Below are 21132 nucleotides of genomic sequence, written 5' to 3' on the forward strand. Positions count from 1 at the left end.
ATACAAAACAATCAGTGAAATTGTGGTGAAGAGATTTGGGTACAATTGGCAAGTCTCTGAGAGAGAAATTTAACGTTCTCAGAAGCTTCCCACCAGCTCCTCTCTGGCTACCCGTGCATCAGCAGGTGTCTGTGCTGTGTCAGTCTTTAGGGGAGAATAGAAGTTGTCAGAGCAGGATTAATTCCCAGGAGCTCAGGGGAAATGCCAAAATCTATTCCATCAATGGCCGCCAGCATCTGCCTTGAGTCAGATTTGTTAGCAGAGTGGCCAGTGGCCCTGGAATCAGGGAATACTTGTGTCTGCCACACCAGGACTCTGAGGCTTCCTTGCTTCTTGGCCATTGTTCTTAAGTGAATTCACCACTTCTGATTTCCTTCATGTAAGGCTACAGTTTCTCAAGTTCTGTGAGTTTGATGATTTAAACGCCATCTTGTCTTAATATGCTAATGTATCTGGTGACTCTCCAAGGCACCAGGCATAAAGACTACAGTGTTTCTCAAGTAATAAAATATTTTTATTATTGGAAACAACTCAATTATCTTACAAAGCATTTTTGGTGCGATGAATATCTTTATTGATACAACTTACAAACTGCTGTCCTGAATTATTAGACTGAATTCACTTTATAGGATAGATTTTATAGTGATCATAATGCCTCCAATATTGCCCTTTTTGCAGCACTATAAAAGAGGAGATTTCTGTAGGATGTCATGTTACAAAATTAATACAAACATGAGTGGCTTTATAAAATAAGTGAAATGGTGATGTTATAGTAGTAAACACCAGAGTGTAGTCAAAAGATAATGTTGAGATCTACTTAGTGGGCTTGCTGTGAGGTTTGTTTAATTTTGCTTCATGTCTGTGATTTCTTTACTAGAAAGCTGTAACCTAACAAAATGAACAGGCCCAACAAGACAATGATTAGCTTTTATATGCATAAAGAAAGTCAATGGGAAGATACATAAAAAAAGAAAACAACATATAATAACAAAAGGAATAATCATAGTATAGCTGAACTACATAACACTTCACTTGTTTGAGGAAAAAACCTTAAAATTCTGTGGTAGAATGCAAAAGTAGACTAAAATTTTTTTTAAAAAATGGATAGAAGAATCACCTGCATCAAGATTTTTATCTTAGGTAGATAGACACATAAGACAGAAACAAAAAACAGATTTAATACGTGTACAATTAAATTGTGTGGCCTTTTGTATCCTTAGGTAGATACTAAAACGCATTTCAGAAAATAAGCACAAATAATCAAGAATTCATAAAACTAGTGAGTAATTATGAGAAAAAAGTATAATCTTTACTAGATACTTAAGTAGGTTATCAAGCCTTTATAGTTGAGACTGGTGTCAGCCCATGAAGAAAAAAACTAAATAAATATATTTCAATAATTTGGAATTTATATAGATATAAATTCATAAGGAGCTATTAGATGTAATAAAAGTACAGAATCTCAGTTCAGTAAGTACATCATATAGGACAAATTCAATATACTGTGGCTATAATTAGGATGGTTTTAGGGATGTCAGTAATTCTGAATTATTCTTCAAGCTACACAGTAAATTTCACTGCCAGTGAATGAAATATTGAGTCGAAAAGCTAAAATTATGCAGTACTCTAAGAAAACATCAAAAAATCTAATACTCTTGCAGTGGGATCTTCTGTCATTTATGTGGTTCTCTGCATATGGTGTGTGTGTGTGTGAGAGTTTGTGTGTTCTGGGTTCACTCTACCTTTTTCACTCGAGGCTGGTACTTTAACACTTGAGCCATGTGTCCATATCTGGTTTATTTATTGGCTCACTGAAGATAATTTTTTCATAGACTTTCTTACCCAGGCTCTCTTGGAATGAAGTTCCTTAGGTCTCAACCTCCTGAGTAGTTAGGATTGCAGGCGTGAGCCACGGTTACTTATCACAAAAAGAGTAGATATCTAATGATGTCTCAGACGCTAGAAGATATAAGGGAATAAGTTATGTAAGACAATTTCATTTTGGAAAAAAAATTCACTTGTAGAAAGTGAAGAAAAATGACACACTAGGGGGAGTATTTCCAATTTTAATCTCAACAAATTTATCTAATAAATCACTTTAACAATAGAGAAGATGAAAATTTATACCAGTTGACTAGATTATAAGCACTTTTCCAAAAATGAAGCAATTTGCACAGTGCCACACACATCTACATTTATCCCCCCACATGAGAAAAATGCAAATAACACCACAAAGCAGCAACATTTCTCTCGATTCTGATGGAGGCAAATCAAGTTTAACAGTGAACTCTATTAGAGATATTCTTGGGAAATGAATGTTCTTACCAATGACATCCACTAGAACTGCAAAATGCTACAACCCCAACCATATTAGAAGGGTGGAGTTACTAAGGTAGAGAGAAAATACGGATGAATTTGCCATTTAACAAAACAATCTCATTTTTAGAGTCTATCTCCTAAATGTGAAAAAAAAACCTGAAAAAGTAACACCCTCACGATGCATTTCAGATTACTTGTTAGATGTGGTGGTTGTTCTACAAATACTGTTTTTCACGGTATGGAACAAAGCAAAGAAATAGTCATGACACTGTCATGAAGAAGCGGCATTTGAATGAACAGTAATCCTGTAAACTTCTCAGGAAACTGAGGCAGAATGATCTAAATTCGACTAGCTACAGCTATTCAATGGAGAGACCCTCTCTCAAAATAAATACAAAGAAATAACATAAGCTAAAACAACATTCAAAGAACAGTGTCAATCTTTAAAGAGCAAATCAGGCATAAACTTGAATCTGACTTGAAAGAAGCCTTGGGTGCAATATGAAATCTTGCAAACCCTGGCTCCAGTGACTGGTATTTGAATGAGACCAAGCGTCTGGCATGAGATATTAATGTCTGTTCTCAAAAAGAAAAGTACAAGTATTAGTAAATGTAGTAAATTCTGGGTTTATCTGGTACATGTGGTGATGAATTCTGGGTTTCTCTGGTGTAGATTACATTTTACATTGCAATATTTAATGCCCTGAACAAAGTCTCTGGCTTAAAGGAGCCTACAAATGATTTTAGCACAGTGGTATAGAGCCAATGTGTATATTTTCAGTGGGAGGGGTTCACTATTCCTACTGTTGATTAACTGTTTGAAATGTGGCCCTTCAACATATTCTGAGGAAATACCACTGTGCCACTGAAATGCAATCTGTGAGTAAATATTCTTCCCAGGGAGATAGAAGGTCAAAAAAGAATCTTATTTAATGAATGCATAATTGAATTCAAGGGCTGGAAAGTTATCAGTGAGATGACAAATCTTGTGTCCAGTTCTGAAGATACCAAGGAAATACGAGAAGAAAATTGGGAGCACACTGAGAGGGCATAAAAATTCAGCTCTATCTCATCATTCATGCTGTACATGATATTTGAAGTGTTTTGTGGAAATCTGGAAGGCAGAGAAACTACATGTAGAAAGTTTTAGGGTTACCTCATAGAGAAAGAGGTAGGACATTCTAACAAAGCCAAGCAGAGAACATGGTCAAAGATAACCAGACAGAAACAATAGAAAAACAAAGCAAAAAGCAAAAACAAACAAACAAACCCCCCCCAAAGTTAATAAACTGAGAACCCTATGGTCTCTGGGGTCTAATAGATCCAAGCTGTCATCATTATTCTCTCTGTAAAATGATTTACTCTCTATATAAGACTCAGTTTCCTTATGAGGAAAGTATGAATGACTAATAGGGAAATTCACAAAAGTAAAGGTAAAAATTAAGAATGTGTGTAATGTTTTCAACCCAGCGTGGACACTTAGTGTATGCTGTTATCATTATAAAGCAGATGGGGCCAAAATCAATGCCTGTCAGTGTCAGGGGTCTTAGTATGTAAGCCGTCTAGAGCCACTGAAGGACTGTGAGTGTCAGAGGTGGAGTGGTAAGCATTGTAGCTTGCAAAGATTAGCATAGAAGCATGGATAACTATTAGCTCTGGCATCTCATTGTGTCAGAAGAGGAGGATATCACTTACAGGGCCTGGGTAGAGTTTCCCAAATTGTTCAGTATTTCAGAGAGAAAACTGATAGGACTTGGTTATTCATTTGAATGTATATGTGAGAGAGAGAGAGAGAGAGAGAGAGAGAGAGAGAGAGAGAGAGAGAGAGAGAGAGAGAGAGAGAGAGAGAGAGAGAGAGAGAGAAGAGAAAGAGAATAAGAGTAAATAGTGAATAAGAGCAAAATAGAGAGATAGAAATAGAAAGAAAGATAATGAGGAGAAAGAGACAAAAAATAAGAATTAAAAGCAAGAGTAAGAAGAATTAGAAATGACTCCAGGGACTCTCCTTAAGCAACTGAGTCTCCACTGGTAAAAGGTCATGAGATCGGGTCTGGAATTTCCCACGGTACCTATCGTATTCCTGTTAGTCTTTTTAACATACTTTGAGGATGTGAAGGTAGCAGTTCAGAGTTTGAACCCCCCCAAATCCCCAGATCCTGTAGAAACACAATGTTTGGAATTGTGTGCTTACTAGACAACCTTATACGGTGTGGCCCAGTAAAGGATATTTTCTAATGCATATCTAGTAAGTCAGAATGGTTCATGTAATGTAGCCTAACCTAAGACAACACAAACAAAGCCCTCACACAGGAGACCTCTCCATGGATCTGTGTTACTCTCTCAATCCTCTCAGAGGCTCAGTTTTCTTTTCTTTCTTTTGGTTCGAAAGATTTTATTAACACTGGTTTTTATGTCATATTTCAAATGTCATGTGTAACAAACAAGTGTTCAAGATGGGAATCTCTATATGCAATCACTGGCACATAGATTTGAGAACAAAATTAAAATTAAGCTGAGGGTTTGTATGTTATATATCCATATCAATTTATAAAATATAACATTATGTCTATAGAGTGTACATCCCCTCATAGATTTTTAGGTCTATGTAGTTAGGTTTATATCTCCAAGACCATGTCCATAACCTTGGGTCATCGCTCTTGTACTGTTTGGATCTAACCTCCACATATCAAGGAGACCATGCAAGTCTCAGTTTTCTTTACCTGTGATTGAAAGTAGGTGGGAATTCAGGCCTTGTACTCAAAACACCAATCTGTGTGTGTACGTGTGTGTGTTTCTGGTTTTCGTGTGCAGGGCAGGAGAGAATTGGCAAGGATTCCAACTATGAGCAGGAGGGAAAAGTTCAGTTCGTGATCGACGCTGTGTATGCCATGGCCCACGCCCTTCACCACATGAACAAGGACCTTTGTGCTGATTACCGGGGCCTGTGCCCAGAGATGGAGCATGCTGGGGGAAAGAAGTTGTTGAAGTATATCCGTAATGTGAGCTTCAACGGTGAGTCTCCCCAAGTCCACATGTCATGGACAGCTGGATAAACCAGACTCTGACGTTCAATTATGCGTCATGTCCTTTGTGGCCTTAGAGAATCCCTTACTAAATCAAGCCAGCTTTTCTAGAAACAAACAAGCATCGGTTGCATTAAGCCTAATTTTTTCACTAAGTTTCCCATGCTTTGTCTTTGTGGTCTGTGTTGTTCCATCCTCCGGAGACATGACACTGTTCTTACATATTTGGTATGAGACTTGTCCTGACCATGCTCTCCTGATCGCTTCTTGCACACAGTGAGCTGGTGGCTCAAGGTCATCTCATGATTGGGTGTGAGCAAGTATAATTCCAGCCATCAAGAGACTGAGACCAGGGTGGTGGAGTTTAAGGCCAGGGTTGTTTATGTATTAAATTCAAAGCTACCCTTGATTGGGCAGTGAGATCTCATCTCAAATAGTCTCAGTAGGGGCTGGGGGCATAGCCTAGTGGTAGAGTGCTTGCCTAACATGCACAAAGCCCTGGGTTTGATTCCTCAGTACCACATACACAGAAAGAACAAGAAGTGGCGCTATGCCTCAAATGGCAGAGCACTAGCTTTGAACAAAAAGTGTCAAGAACAGTGCCTAGACCCTGAGTTTAAGCCCCCAAGAATTGCCAGAGAGAGAGAGAGAGAGAGAGAGAGAGAGAGAGAGAGAGAGAGAGAGAGAGAAAGAGAGAGTGAGAATGAATAGTTTCAGTAGACTGTCTTGTCCACAGATAAGTAGACAGAGGTTCTGAGCTCTAGAGTAGGCACAGGTTTGATATACAGAGCATGATTCCTACCTGCTAAGGCTTGCACGCGGGGCTTACTGAATCTTCACAACATTGTGGTTCCCTGCACATAAGTATTGGCTCCCACCTCTGGAGATAGGAAAACTGAGTCACTGAAAACTGAAGAAACATCTTGCCCTGAGCCATACAGTTTGGGGTAAAAGGTAAGAAGACAAGAAAATTCTTTCCTGTTACTCTATTTTTTTTCTTATGAGTTGGGCTTTTTCAATTTATACCACTTTTTATTCCTGTAAATTTAATTGTCCAAAGAGGTTCCCTGGTGGTATTTATACATAAATGCACATATTCCATATTCCTCTTTCTTAACACCTTCTCTTCCTTCCTCTCCCTTTACAACAGGTTTTACTGGGTTTGATTATGTTGGTTTTCGTGTGTGTGTGTGTGTGTGTGTGTGTGTGTGTACTCCTGTCATATTCATCTCACATCCATGGCTGTTATTCTCTTCTTTTCCCTCCTTCCTCATCCTGGCTCCTTACCACAGACATTCCTCTTTATAGGACAGGGAGAAAGGCTCTTCTATCATTCCTGAGGGCCTTGCTTTGTCGGATCTGAGCTTCTATGAGGCCCACAGGCCCAGCCAACCTTTCTCACTCAGAGATCCTGCTTGGTGTTTCACATCAGCTTTCTCTGAGGACTCTTTTCTTAAGTGGGGAGACTTTTTGCTCCTAGAGTGTGGCTGGATTCATCTATGGCAGGACTCAAAAGTTTTACAAAAGCATGAATGTTTTCCCCACTTAGAGGATTCCAAAAATAGATAAAGATTATAGCACAAGCAAAGACATGCAAAAGTCATTCTGCTTCCTTGCTTTTGCAGAGGGAAGAGGAAAAAAAAGGGGGGTTGTCCTAGGCTTCACCACTTACCAATGTCAGAGAAAGACGTGTGACTCAGGTCCCTTTCCAGTCCACTGTGGAGAAATTGGCCCTCATTTCACATATTTTAGGATGATTTCTGGTTCTTTCTTTTTTCTTTGTTTCAATAAGCTTGATTGTGGTTCTCAGTTACTTTAGTAAGAAATTCCATTTAGCTAGGAGCTTTCGCCACATCAGTAGAATGCAATTTAATAACTCTGACCTTCACGTTGACTTGAAGCATCAATTTAAGAAATGATAATAGAATGTCCTAAAAGCACTGCCACAACGTCACCAAGTATTTAACTTCCTCTTATGAATGGAGTGGGGAAATGGCCCATTCAGTCTCCATCAGTCACCAGCCACCTTTTCCTGCATCTCAAATGAATGCGAAAATCTCGAGCCTAAATTGGTTCTACTTATCTCTCTTTTAGCTCATCCGACCAGATGGCAATACTTCCAAATGTAACTTGAGCAGATTCGGTGTCTTGGATAAGTTCGGAAATAAGTACGATATAATGTGTCTTATGTAAAAGCGGGCCCGTACCTAGTTCTACAGAGTAGGAATGGAGGTAAGGCGTATGTTGTAAGAATGGAGCAGCTCACAGATCTCTCTGCAAGAGGATGTTGGCTTCCTATCTTAGAGAGGCAACATCCAAATTCTCTTTTAAGCCTGCGTAAGTCTAGGAATCCTTTGGAAGTGATGCTATATGATTTCTAAAGCTTACAAGGCAGAGGGTTTTACATGGTTATGTTATAACCATGTATATTATAAACACAGCTTACATGCTAGAAATAATGCCACCAATTGTAAATACTGAGGTCCCGGGCCCTAGCTAAGAACCTACTTGACATACCCAAGCAACTCTCAGCCATGTGTCTTCCAAGCTGCCCCAGCTCATGTGATAAGACCAGAGAGATTTTCTCTCCTCTGTTTTCCTGATCAGATTGTGAGCATTCGGTACTTCTTGTTACTGCATTGAGATTTAGGATGGCTTGTTGAGCACATATGGATGCTGCAGGTTTAGCCGCTGTGTGTGCTATGGCAGAAAATCTATCAGGTGAATGCTTTCATGCCAAAAACAGGTCTGTCATCCAAGCAGTCGGCATCCCAGTCGGCTCTGTTTAGAAGGAAAGCACTTTCCTTCCCATACTCCCGTCTGGGAGACATGTCAGAGTTCTATACTGCCCATTTCCCATCCCCAGCTCCTGCTTCCAACTTGCCAAGTATCCCCATCTCATCTACCTTAATAAACACCTGCAATCTGGTCCTAACAATACCTTTTGTAAGTCTCTCAGAGAAATCCTCTCTTCTTTCTACTACACCTTCTTTTGCTATTTGGGACTTGATCTTTTCCTTTTTCTTCTTTTTTTTTTTGGACATAGTTTATTGAACAAAAGTCTTTCTTTTTCCTTTTCAAAAGTTTCAGGGATGCTGTTTAAAAGGAGTTGTGGGAAAGGAAGAAAATTTGGAAATGATAAGCCAGTTGAAAAACAGGATGTATTGAGGTCAAAGCCACACAATAAGCTGTGAGAATTCAACACTTAAATACTTAAAGTATTCATCTCCACCTCCTTGATATTTTTTTTAACATGAACTTTAATGAGAATGGAAAGGGCATGACAAGAATCATTTTTCTCTAGAAGACTGTAAGAAGGGAGAGGGATTATGTGATGGGTCTACTCTGATGAATATTTAGCTGGTGTGTGAGTGTATGAGAGAGAGATCTTTGGGAGCCCTCAGACTCCAGAAAACTTTTTCTTCTCCTTTCAAAGAGTATGAATCATAACTTAATGAATAGAAGCCATTGACTTTATAGCAAAGCACAACATGAATGCCAGTATGTAATGTGTAGGAAAAGAAAAGTAACTGAATATGAAAGATACAGGATTCCTGTATCTTCCTGATGACTTGTGGAGTCTACATTTTCCTCTCATAGACTCAGAAAGTTTGCTCACAGCAGAAAGAAAATCCTAGAAACTTTCTGTTGCTATCACTGTTGCTGTTGGTTTTCTCCATACACTGAGGTTGTGTATTGATTCACCCGCACAGAGGGCTTAAGAGGCCTCTGTAGTGATGGAATGGGTGCTATTAGGGAACGTGGGGATATAGGATCTCATTAACACAAAGAAAATGAAATGGTACCTTTGGCCACATGCAGGTTTGGCCATTGGCTCAAGTAAATACAACCAACACAGCATCTGCAGGTGGTTACCTCTCACTCCCAACATGAGCTACAGTCTTTCTATCAGTGGGCAAATCTGTATGAGATACCATTAACAGAGTGGCTGGTGGATTGACAGAGACATGAGACCAGATAATAGAAGGCTTGTACTCTGCCTAGTTTTGAAAGATCAACAAATAAAACACTGGTAAAAAAATTTAAATAGAAAACCTTCTATCATAGTTTAGCCTTTTTGTTAAGATCAAATATGAGTCATGACAATCGAAGCATTCACAAAGATGCTCAAAACTGTATTTCTATTACCTTCAGTCATAATTTTCTAACCCTAGCAGAAAGGTAATGATAAGTGAGAGGTCATAGAATGAAATTGAGTGACTTGCTAAGGTCACACATATATTAGCTGGTAACCTGGTATTTACACTCATTCTAGAGGATTCCAAAACCATGGCTAAGCATTATTTTCTTCTCAGTGCTTGCGTGACTGGGACAAATGGACTGCTATATGCTTTGTCACTTGTGGAAGTAGAGGCACTGTGGGCCCTCCCACCAGCTGTGATGATGTGGCACCTGCCCACACCTTTTCCTGATTCCTTGTCGCTCTTGTCCAGAATAATACAAACACATGACTTTTGGTCTCTTTGTGTATGTTGGTAATTGTTCTTTCATCCAATCAACACTTACACACATTTATGTACATGTTTCATAGATAGATAGATAGATAGATAGATAGATAGATAGATAGATAGAGAAAAATTCTATATATATGTATTAGTTGTCTTTGATGTTTAATTTATCAAAATATTTGGTCACATCTTAAGATGGACATTACGAAGATTGAGAAATAAAACTCTTTCAGACACTGGTAAGCATTTTATACTGATTACCATATAAAGCAATTTAGGAATAATCAGCTCAAATGATTTCTAAATGCAGTCATCAGAGAAATGCATATCTAAATAAACCTGTTTTTTTTTTATTTTTCACTTATTTGCTTGGTTGTCTTAAATTATATGCCCTTTAAACATAATTTCTTAGTTTTAAAATGGTTCTTTAGTTGCCATAGTCTAAAGAAACTAGAATAATGAAACCATCACCACCACTATTATCCTTATCACCATTATCTTTGGCAGAACTGTGAAAATTTACTGTTATCTCCAAAGTGTATATATATATATATATATATATATATATATATGGTGTTTTATTTCCCTGAGGGGGAAATTTCCAGAATAAAAATGCTAAGGAGAAGACAGGTTATCTTTCTGCTCTGTACCATTAACATTCACAGGATTTACTGCTGATGTGGCCACAAATTATAGAAACCATGTGGAAGGATGTGTGGAAACAATGAGTTTGTGTCTGATTACTCTGATTCATCTTGGCTGTCCACTGATGGGGTTGAGAAGCACCTAGCAGATCAGCACAGCACTCCTCTGGCTGTGTCTGAGGGACCTTCCCAAGAGAAAGGGTGGGACACCATCCCAGAAGCTGGGATTCTACTAGGCGCAGAAGGGGAAGAGAAAAGAAAGCTGCTAGTGCAAGCGTTCTATCTTTGTGCTTCCTGGCCACCGTGGGGCAAACTGTTTTCCTCGGCCATAGCCTTCCACCACAATATTCTACCTCACCCCAGCCCCAGAAATGCAAAGACACCTTACCGTGGTCGGAACCCTGGGAAACCCTGAAACCAAAAGAATTCCTTTCTTTCTTTCTTGGTGTTTCATCCCAACAGTGAAAGATCTCCAGCTCACTCCTTGTCAGCATTTCCAGCTCTCCCCTATCACAGGAGACGGAAGAAGTATGGCTCAGCACTAAGATCTGTGTTTTGTGGTCACCTTCAGGAAGTGCTGGCACCCCAGTGATGTTTAACAAGAATGGAGATGCGCCTGGGCGGTATGACATCTTTCAGTACCAGACAACCAACACTACCACCCCTGGTTATCGCCTGATTGGGCAGTGGACAGACGAGCTTCAGTTGAATGTGAGTTCACCCGTTTCTCTTCTTTCCTTGTGCAGTGGCTATGCTGGCTTCCGGTGTGCTTCATGGGATCTGGGATGCTTGTTGGTGCTCGTGGGGAGACACGAGCAAACTTGCAACGTGTTAGCTCCGTCTTTGGTGAAGAGGGCATTGAGTGCGTGTGTTGCAGGCATTGTCCATGGGTGTTATCTCAACTCTGAGGTTCTCCACTGACAATAGGTTAACTGCTTGTACTATTACATGTTGCTTCTTGGAGGTTTCTTTCTCCTTTCTTTTCCCTTTCCCTTTCCTGTCTCCTTTTCCATTTCCCTTTCTTTCAGTTCATGATGACATTCTTTTAACAATCTTAGCCAATCTGTTTTGTAACATACATGACCCGAATGAGTGCGGTTGGCCTTTCCATAACCATTGCCTCTCATGGGAACTGTGACCTTGAATGAGCGGATACATCCACACAGGAAGTGCATCTGTGTCCACCAGCCCATGTCCTATTTACACACAGTCAGAAAGAGAAAGGAGTCTTCGTCCCCCTTATTCAATTTTCTTCTCTTTATGAATCTTGAATGGATTGCATGAGACTTGTGAACATTAGGAAGAAAGTTTGTTTACTTGATCTGATGATTCACATGCTAATCTCATTCAGAAGCATCTTCCCACATACAGTAACTTAATCTCTAGGCATTTTTTTACATATAGGTTACCCATTAGAGTCCCTATCTCAGAAAAGGGTTTTTTTTTAATGTCGTTACCAAAACTATAAATTGCATGATTAGCCTTTCTGAGTCTATACTTTAGGAATCACTCTGGGAATCATTGAGAATAAGGTTTCTTGGCAGTGAAAAGCAGAAGCAACCCATAATCAGTGTAAAAAAAGTTCCGTGAATGTGTCCTATGGCCGAGGCACAACGTAACTGTGTGCAAAAAGAAAGTAAAAAATAAACAAGAATGAAACTCAAAAGGCAAATCTTAGCTGGAATGATCAAAAGCAGCATGAAGACACTTGTGGTGTCATAGATTCCTGTAATCCCAGTCTTCTGGGAGCCAAGGCAAGAGAATTGTACATTTGAGCCCAGTCTGGGTTCCAATAGTGAAGACCACCTTTTAAAAAGGGAGGGAGGGAGGAAGGGAAAGAAGGAAATGCTTAGCAGATTGGCTAACCAGAGAAAGGCACACAGATGGATCAACTACGATTTGAGGCACCAGGGCAAGGTTTATGGTATGTGCATTGTCACAGGTATTATTATGAGAGCAAGGAGATGAAATTAGATGGATATATTAATCTTCTGTAGCATAAACGTTGCCACAGGGTTACTTTTCCAGCATGAGTGAGTTTGGAATGTCCACAGGATTCCCACCTGTCCCTTGATAGCCTCTGATACGGAGTGAGAGTCCTTAAGTTGATCTTATGATCCGTCCTTAAAACCGATTAGTAGTTGTAGTTTAGATTTTATTCCTTTTGAAAATTGAATTCGACTGTCCATTCAAGGAGCTTTTATTATTAGATTTGGGGAGGGACTATCTTTACATTTTTATTAGCATATATGCAGGGTTATTAGCATCTGAAAGAGTTTCATACAGACAATCTCTATACATGTACACAATGCATCTTGGTCAAACTCCCTCCTCTCCTCCCTCTCCCTCATCCCTTCTGCCATAGTAAACACTTTTTTATTTCTAAATAATAATTAAGGGTATGACTGCATCAAATTTAGGAATGAAAATTACTTTTTACTTTTTTTGTGTATGTGCATACCAGTCGTGGGGCTTGAACTCAGGGCCTCGGTGCTATCCCTGAGCTTCTTTTGTTCTAGGCTACTGCATTACCACTTGAGCCACAGCTCAACTTCCAGCTTTTTGGGTATTTCATTAACCATAAGAGTCTTGTGGGACTTTCCTGCCCAGACTGGCTTTGAACTGCAATCCTCAGATCTCAGATCTCAGCCTTCTGAGTAACTAAAATTAGAGGTTTGAGCCATTGGCACCCAGGGTCAAATGCTAGAAAGATAAAGAATTGGAAAGAGTAGGAATAGGAATAGAAAGACCAATTATGAATCTACTACAGTTGTCAGGCCAACCAAAATAGGATAAAATGGTGAAGTAATAATTCACCAAGCTCAATGTGCTTTTGAATCATCTAGATGATTCTAACACCTAGACAGAGGAGCCCCATAAGTGGAATTCGATTCCAGAGGTCTAGAGCTAAAGCAGACCTGGCAGTTGACCTTTCTGAGTCCCCTCTGGGTAAAGTTGATAGTACTTGGTGAACCACCAGGAGATGGTGGAGCGGAAACCGCACTGGCTGTGGGGATACGTTGCCTGAGGGGCTGTGTGGGTACCAACAGTCCTAGGTGAAGAAGGATCTTGGAATTTGGAGCATGCCCAGACAATAGTTAATCAGGATTTTTGCGATGATGGGATTTCTTAAATATACAACTGCTAAAAGGAAATGGATTTAAACTGGAAATTCAGGCAAGAGATTTGAGCTACAGTTTAAAAAAGAAATTTTTAACCAATAAATGGGAAGAAAAACAGAAAGGCAGATAACCTGAGGCCTTTGGAATCTTCTAGAATGTGATGAGTTTCCATTCCCCGTCCCCCCTCGCTGTCAATGTACTCTACCTATAATGATGGGTTTCATATGCATAGAGAGTGGGGTTAACCCATGTGCTTTGGGTCTCTGGAAGCTAGAGGGGAGGCCTGGGCTGGATGTTGTTTTGAGTAGTTCTGATCTGTGCTGCTGAGTGCTTTGTGACAGGAAAGAAGAGCAGATTATCTGCTTGAATCTCAGGGGAAGGCAGGAGTGTATGCTTCTGTAAATACAGGCATTTTTTTAAAGAGATAGCCAGTTGGGTAAATTCAACTAGAGTGGCAAGAAGCAGTTTTAAAAGGAGGTTCCCTGGTGGCCCTTCTTCACTGGATGTGGGGCTTGCCGGATGGGGGTGGGATAAAAGTGAAGATAGATCTTATACCTACAGAATGCCTCCCTTCTCCACACAGAATTAGAGCTGTGGCGCAAGTCTGCTCCCTAAAGTTGCAAGCCTATGTGGATGTAATCAGTCTATCCATGGTGTGACTTTGGATATAATTACTGTGTTTCTGTTTAAAAAAAAAAAAAGAATCAGTGAGAGTGGAATTTAGACAAATACCACTTTATAGGTTGGTTTTTCTTCTCATCAGTAGAATACAACAAAGCATTTCAAGTAACAAATACACTTCCCCCTATTTACAAAGACTCAGGGGTACTTTTTCAATTCCCGGTTCTATCTTCTCTAGCAAATGAAATTTGCAGGAGAGCTTTCTCTGAGGTCTGTAATTGCAAATGAGTTTCTGAGCCAGAAAGTGTTAGCTTCTCAGAAGCACAGTGTGGTACATCACACCATTCTTCTGCCTTTCTGCATGGGATGCTTGGGAATGTGAGGGTCCAAGGAAGGTGCCCTCAGCTATAGCATATTTCCTGTGCCCTTCCTGCCAGTGTTGGCACTTCTGTGGCCTGAGAGGTGACTACCTGTCCTGGTATCAAGATAATCTTTACTTGAACAAGAAATTCTGTTTAGCAAAAAAAAATTATATATATATGTCCATATATATGTATATACATGTGTGTATATATATATATATGTATTCCTCTCCCAGTTGGAACACTTGAAAATATAGCCTGATATTAATTTCTCAGATTTCAGTTATACTGTCAAGAGATTTCATAGCTGGGCAGTGTGGCTCAAGCCAGTAATCCTAGCTAAGCGAGAAGTGGAAACCTAGGGATTACAATGAGAGATGGCAATGATGAAGTCCATAAGATTCCATATCATACCACAGAGTACAGACAGTGCTTCGATCCTCCATAAATGTGTGGTGCTTGTTAGTTCTCTCTTTCTCTCTCCCTCTCCCTCTCTCTCTCTCTCTCTCTCTCTCTCTCTCTCTCTCTCTCTCTCTCTCTCTCTCTCTCTCTCTCTCTCTCTCATTTCTGTCCTATAAAATCTTGGACTTTACATTTAGAAATGAAAAGTTCTTTGGATGTAGAATCCATGTGTCTTTGTTTCATATACCAAGAGGCACCCAAAGGGCATTTCTTAGGGTGACACTATGCTTTCTTTAAACTTAGGGACTTGTGCTAGCTAGGTGGGTGCTGTCCTGCTGAGCCATGTTCCTGAAACTGTGTTCACTGGTCACTTTTAGGGTAGGATCTTGCTTACTCTCCCTGGAAGACACTGTCTCTGAAGCCTACCTTTAGGCTTCCTGTCATTGCTGGGATGACATGGGCATCCAATCATGTCCAGCTTGTCTCCATGGAGTCTTGTTGACTTCCTTTTAGTGGGCTGTCCTGGAATCTCTGTCCGCCAGGTCCCAGCTTCCCATAGAGTTTAGGATGACAGCTATCTATTGCAAGGGGGTCTTGAAAATACATCTGCTCTGTCTAGTCTCAAGTCACAGTTTTGTTCTTAGCTTTCCAAGTTGCTTGGATTATAGTCGTGAGCCAATGACACCAGCTTTCCTCCCCTGCTGGGTCTTTAATGACTGACATTATTTGAATCATCAGCCATTCTTCCTCTTTCTGGTATCCTACTTTCCTGTTTGGCTTTGTACTTTACCCTAAATGATTTTCAAGTCTCAAGTCATGAGGTGGTAACCCATTTAATTAAGCTAATGGTGGGGCCAGAGTGATTGGGGTGACAGTCATCCAATGAGGATGAGCAGCTAGATGCGTGCAGGCCAATCCAGGACAACACACACTCATAGAAGTGATTACATTCTTGAAAGCTTCAGGGAGTTGTCTTGAGGGTACAGTAGTTGTTATAGGGAACAGATCTTGGAAAGAAAAACTACTCTACCTGAGATGATTTCCCCCAAGAAAATCCTTTACTGAAAACCATTTCTAATGTTCTCTGGATGACTCAGTTATCAATAAATTAAAGAGTTTATGCAAAATGCTCTCCACTTAAAATTTCATCTACCATAATCATCAAAACTGTAAAAAAAATGGCTTTTGTACTATACCCAGGATAGAAAAGAAAACTGAAACTCCTTTTACTAGGCAGAAACTATTTTTTTTACATTTCACTAAACTCAGGTGATTAAATATTAATTTCCAAAGTTGTCATTTTGTTAAATATTGAATCTTCTATGCAGATTGGAATTTTTGATGGTAACAGACATTTAAAGACATAACAATACTTGATTGCCTAAATCAGCATTTAATAAAATTATATATCTCCAAATCAACACTTACATGTACTTGCCTATAAAACTACTAATCAGTCTATTGTTTCATAATTGCAACAGGAAAAATGTTTTCAAAGTCTAATCACACCCTCCTTTCCAACAGAGTTGATGATCTATGGGGAAGTAGCCTTATTCAGAGCAATGGTAGGAAGAAGAGAAGATTACTAAATTGTCAAAGTCCCATATTTGTTCAGTTTCAGTCTGAAAGCCTCCTTTATGAAATCCCTGTTGCTTATCATAATTAATAGCTCTTTTGTGTATAATTTGTAGCTGTTTTTTGAACAGCCAGGTCTACCGTCTTTGAAGATGAGCTCATTGTCTCTGAGGCTCTTTTCTTCCTTCTTGTAAGCCGTAAGGATTACCTGGTTCCTATAGTTACTGTGTACACAAACTATAAGCACCACACCTGGAATAGAAGCTGATGCATATTAAATATTACAACAGCCCGGAAACCACACAAATAACCGTGGCCCATCCTTACTTCATCACATGTCTGAAACCATTCAAAATGTCCATTATAATGTTGCTGAGATTGTTTCTCTTTATACCTCAGCACTTCATATATTGCTGAACCTACAGCAGAAATACTTGGTTAAATGTTTGATGGATGGGAAGGTCATTAGTTTGATTACAAGGATAATGCAATGGCAGGAATGTGTTCTTTGTGATGTGGCATTTCAAGGTCTGTTGGATGGATGGATGAGAAGATATATCCAGACTTGCGTCCCATTCAATGTCCCTTGGGATTCAGTTAATCCATTTAAGAACTTGATTTATCACAAAGCTTCCAGTATACTTTAAATCATCTGTTAAGTTCTTTCAATTGCAAAGATAGGCTATTAGGATGTTCGAATGCTAAATCAGGGCAGGAGAAAAGAAGAAAAATGGGGGGGGGGAATAAAATAATTGGATTTAGTTTGGTCCCAGTTGCTTTTTATATTTTTAGAAGTATTTCAGTAGTTATTTGAGAGTGTGGAGTAGAATTACTGCTCTTTGGGGATCAAATGGGAGAGTTGCTAGGCACTTGAGCTTCTATTGAAGGGAACTCACCAAATGGTTAAAGCCAGTTGCATCTGCTACCTTCCTTTCTATATTCTTAATGTCACTTTGCAGGAAAGGCCAAAACACAAAGGGATTGAAAGTCAGATTGGTTTAGTATCTTATCATGGCTCTCTCCAGTTACTAACTCTTTGGACATATGCAAAGAAGGACTCTCCGGAAAGACAGCACCAGAATGGCAAGAGTCACTTCTATTGGTCAGCAGCTAAGATGTGAACTTTTACAAAGGATATTTACAAATTGCCAGTGGCATTTCCTTATTTGTCAGCCAAATTAAGAGTAAGACCCTAATCTGAAAATAGTAGGAATGCTTAGACAAGGAATAGTCTGTCATTGTTTTTAAAAATTGGTAAAATGCACGTATTTTAAAAGATCAGGAGGCTGGGAGTTTGGCCTAGTTGTACAGTGCTTGCCTAGCATGCACGAAGACCTGGGTTCAATTCCTCAGTACCACATGCATAGTAAAGTGTGGCTGTGGCTAAAGGGGTAGACCTCCAGCCTTGAGAAAGCCCAAGGACAATGCTCAAGCCCTGAGTTCAAGCCCCAGAACTGGCACAAAAAATAAAAGATCAGATGTAGCAAATAATATTTCATTAATCCCATGCAATCAGGCAGTCATAGCAGACAGGTGTCTAACTGTCTCTACTTAGCAAAACCTCATCACTCCCTACTATCTGATATCCACTTAAGTCCATTCTCAAGCATAACACCCCTGACTCCATATCCATTCCAATTTATTCACCTAAACTAAACTAGAATGAAGGTATATGCCAACCTATTTCTACTAACTTGGTCTGAGTTATATACTTGACTTTTTATTCTAGTCTGAGGAAAATAATTTCCAAAAATGAACAGTACTAGATCAATAGAGTTAATAGCCCCAAACACCCATGAGTAAGTAATAATACTTTTTTATAAAGGGTCAATAAATGTAGCCTGCAAGAGAAAGATGTTTTTGTTTGGAAACATGCCTCTATACACATTCTAAACAATGTTGAGAATGGAAGACCGTTTTGTCAGCATGTCGTCTAGTAATCCATGGCATAGAGCTATGTTCTTTTTCCAAACATCTGGAAGATTAATTGTATTTACAATTATCAATATGGTCCTACAAACATGTACATTAAAGATGCCTAAACCCCTATAAATTCTCGTTTGCGTTGAAGCCATTCAAGCAAATCCCTTCATCTTTATTAATATACTCTGCGTTCTGTAGGGAAGATGCTGAATTTCATTACTATTTGCATTTTAGGTTCAGGCAAAATACACATGAAAAAAAGAAATAAGATGAATGATCTGGACAGAGCTCGACTATTCTAGCAGGGACTCCTTCCAGTCATTGCCAATGCAAAATTATGGAACAAAAGAAAATGTATTTATGTACCATCTGCCTGATTTTTTTTGCCCTAGGAAGCCAAAAATTCTAAAATGATCTGATTAGGTTATTATTAAAAGATAGTCCTTATGTATGAAGTGTTTTTGTACAATTGGGAGAGGTTTTATTAAGTGGTATCCCATCACAAGGCCTTATATGAGTCCTGTCCTTGCTGTTAACTATCTAAGGTAAGCATTTAGCATCATCATGTTTCATCTTGGTGGCTGTCACCATTACTAGCAAAGGAGTCAAGCGAGTCAACTTCAGAGTGCACAGGTTTACCCGAGCTGCCGTTGTGGAGTTTTCAGCTCATTACTCACCAAATCCATGGCTTTGGGCCTTCCGTGAGGAAGAGCATCATGGCAGAGTATGGATGTGCCAGGATCATATCCCAGAGCAGGGAGAGCAAGAAGGGAAGGCGTGATATCAGAGGCTCAGTCCACTCCCGGGCCAGGCCCCTCTATACAAGCTACAAGCTCCTCTGGACACTCTTGGTGACATTGACTCATTCTGATGCTCTGGAAAGTCTGTTATATTCCAAACTCTCAGTGTGCTTTTGCACTACCGGACACGGAACCCAGAGCAAGTTCTGTACCAATAATTTACATTTCCTCTCCCTCCTAAATCTTACACCGTTGATACAGTTGCCTATATAGTGAGACTTTGACCAAGCATTTTTATCAACACTTTTAGTGGCTTATTGAGCTGAGCTATTTGATAGATAAATGTTCTATTTCCATTCCTGAAAAGACCAAGAAATAGTGTAGAATTAAGCAAAGATGAGAGGATTGCCCCCCCCACACACAGCCTGCTGCTCCTACCCCCACCTTTAAGTGTTCTAGGAACATGAAGTAGTGCCAAAGGCCCAGGAAAGTTCTCTGGCTCTGGGAGAGAGTTCTGTTGTCTTCTAACATGTTCTCAGCTCCCCATGCAAATGACACAGCCCAATCTACATATAATAAATAGAATTCCAGAGCAAGAGCAAAAGAAAGAGCTTCAGGGTCAACTGCCTGGGCAAAACAGGGAAGAGAGTGACACTTTTCACTTTCTTTTTCACTTTCCCTCCCCCTGGCCTCTCTTCTTAGGTACCCATTTGTTGTGGCCTGTGATTGACAGTATTCCCCAGAATTTCCTATGCCAAAGGCTTGGTCCCCAAAGGAGCAGTGTTTTGAGCTGGGCCTGAGGCAGATGACTGGAAAATGAAGGCCCTAGGTTCATAGAAGGATTAACTCCATTGGTGAATGCATATCTCAGTGAACTATTGGGAGTATAACTGGAAGAAGTAGGTTGTGTGAGGAGAGACCCTTGAAGGATGTATTTTGTCTCCAGCACCTTCCTATGTTTTCTCTCACTGTCTCTCTGTCCCTCTCTCCATTCAAAAGTACTCATGCCAGCCATAAACACCAAAAGTCAGAGTCAGAAATCTTTCCTCTTTAAATTAGCTTGCCTCAGACATTTTGTCACAGCAATGGAGAGCCCAATAATACTCCATTTCCTGCTTTTTTTAGTGCAATATATTTGGTCACGTCAACTAATTTCCACCATCCATCTACTTTCAGCACCAAATAGCATAATATCTGAGCAATGTCAATCTTACCTATACCTATTGCTTAAGCAAGCCAGCTCTGTAATTGATAGAGTCGAAGCCCACCAAAGTGTAGCGTTAGTCTGAAAAGAGTCCATTTCTCTGGTTACGCTACCCAGAAGCCTCAGACCCCATTCTCTCTGGTCACAGTGGCTTTTCTGTGCGCTATATGGCTCTGGTTAGTTACGGGGGGGAGGGGTTCCTCAAACTCTTTCCCTTTGTCTATGGTGTCTGGAAAGTAACTCCATAGCTCTCTAAGTAGGTAGCTGCATTATCTTACGATGTCTCCAGGTAAGTGCTCAGCTGTTCATGCATAGGGAGTATTTACAATTGCTCTACTGAACAATTGCTCTCATCTTCCCAAAGATGACAGTGAAAAAGAAGCAGCAAGCTCAGAACAAGAAAGACAGCAAAAAGGATGTGGTGAGAGCATACAAAGTCTAAATTTCTCATAAATACTGTAAGGGATCTTCACCATGACTGAACAGGATGAAGACGCCTTTATCTTAGCAGGGGGACACGATGTCTGCCACTGGAAATCAGACTCTGAAAGAAGGTTTTGACCCACTGAGGCATACGTATGGGAAAGGGAAGAGGCTTTCTGAAAATCTCCCTGAAATCATGTATGCTGCAATAAGAAGCTAGTGTTGACGTTGGTAAACAGTCAGTTACATGATTTGTGGTCATAATTTCTGAGAGTTGATTTTGTATTTTTTTTCCCATCAATGGT

The 21132-nt window shown here is 39.9% G+C and overlaps 1 protein-coding gene across 4 annotated transcripts in view; it reads left to right on the top strand.

Moving 5' to 3' along the window:
- The window catches only part of Grm7 (glutamate metabotropic receptor 7), a 562936-nt gene that overhangs the window by 359463 nt on the left and 182341 nt on the right, over positions 1 to 21132 (top strand). For all 4 annotated transcript variants that reach the window (XR_016533549.1, XR_016533548.1, XR_016533550.1 and 1 more), the window contains exons 6-7: positions 5131 to 5331; positions 11027 to 11166. Coding sequence is in view for 1 of the 4 variants with exons in the window: in XM_090324015.1 (XP_090180141.1) it covers positions 5131 to 5331; positions 11027 to 11166 (341 nt within the window). In the remaining 3 variants the exon portion in view is untranslated. The remainder of the gene's footprint in view (positions 1 to 5130; positions 5332 to 11026; positions 11167 to 21132) is intronic.

The sequence above is a fragment of the Megascapheus bottae genome, chromosome 33 (assembly GCF_031878675.1).
Source record: "Megascapheus bottae isolate mThoBot1 chromosome 33, mThoBot2.hap1, whole genome shotgun sequence".
Lineage (NCBI taxonomy): Eukaryota > Metazoa > Chordata > Mammalia > Rodentia > Geomyidae > Megascapheus > Megascapheus bottae.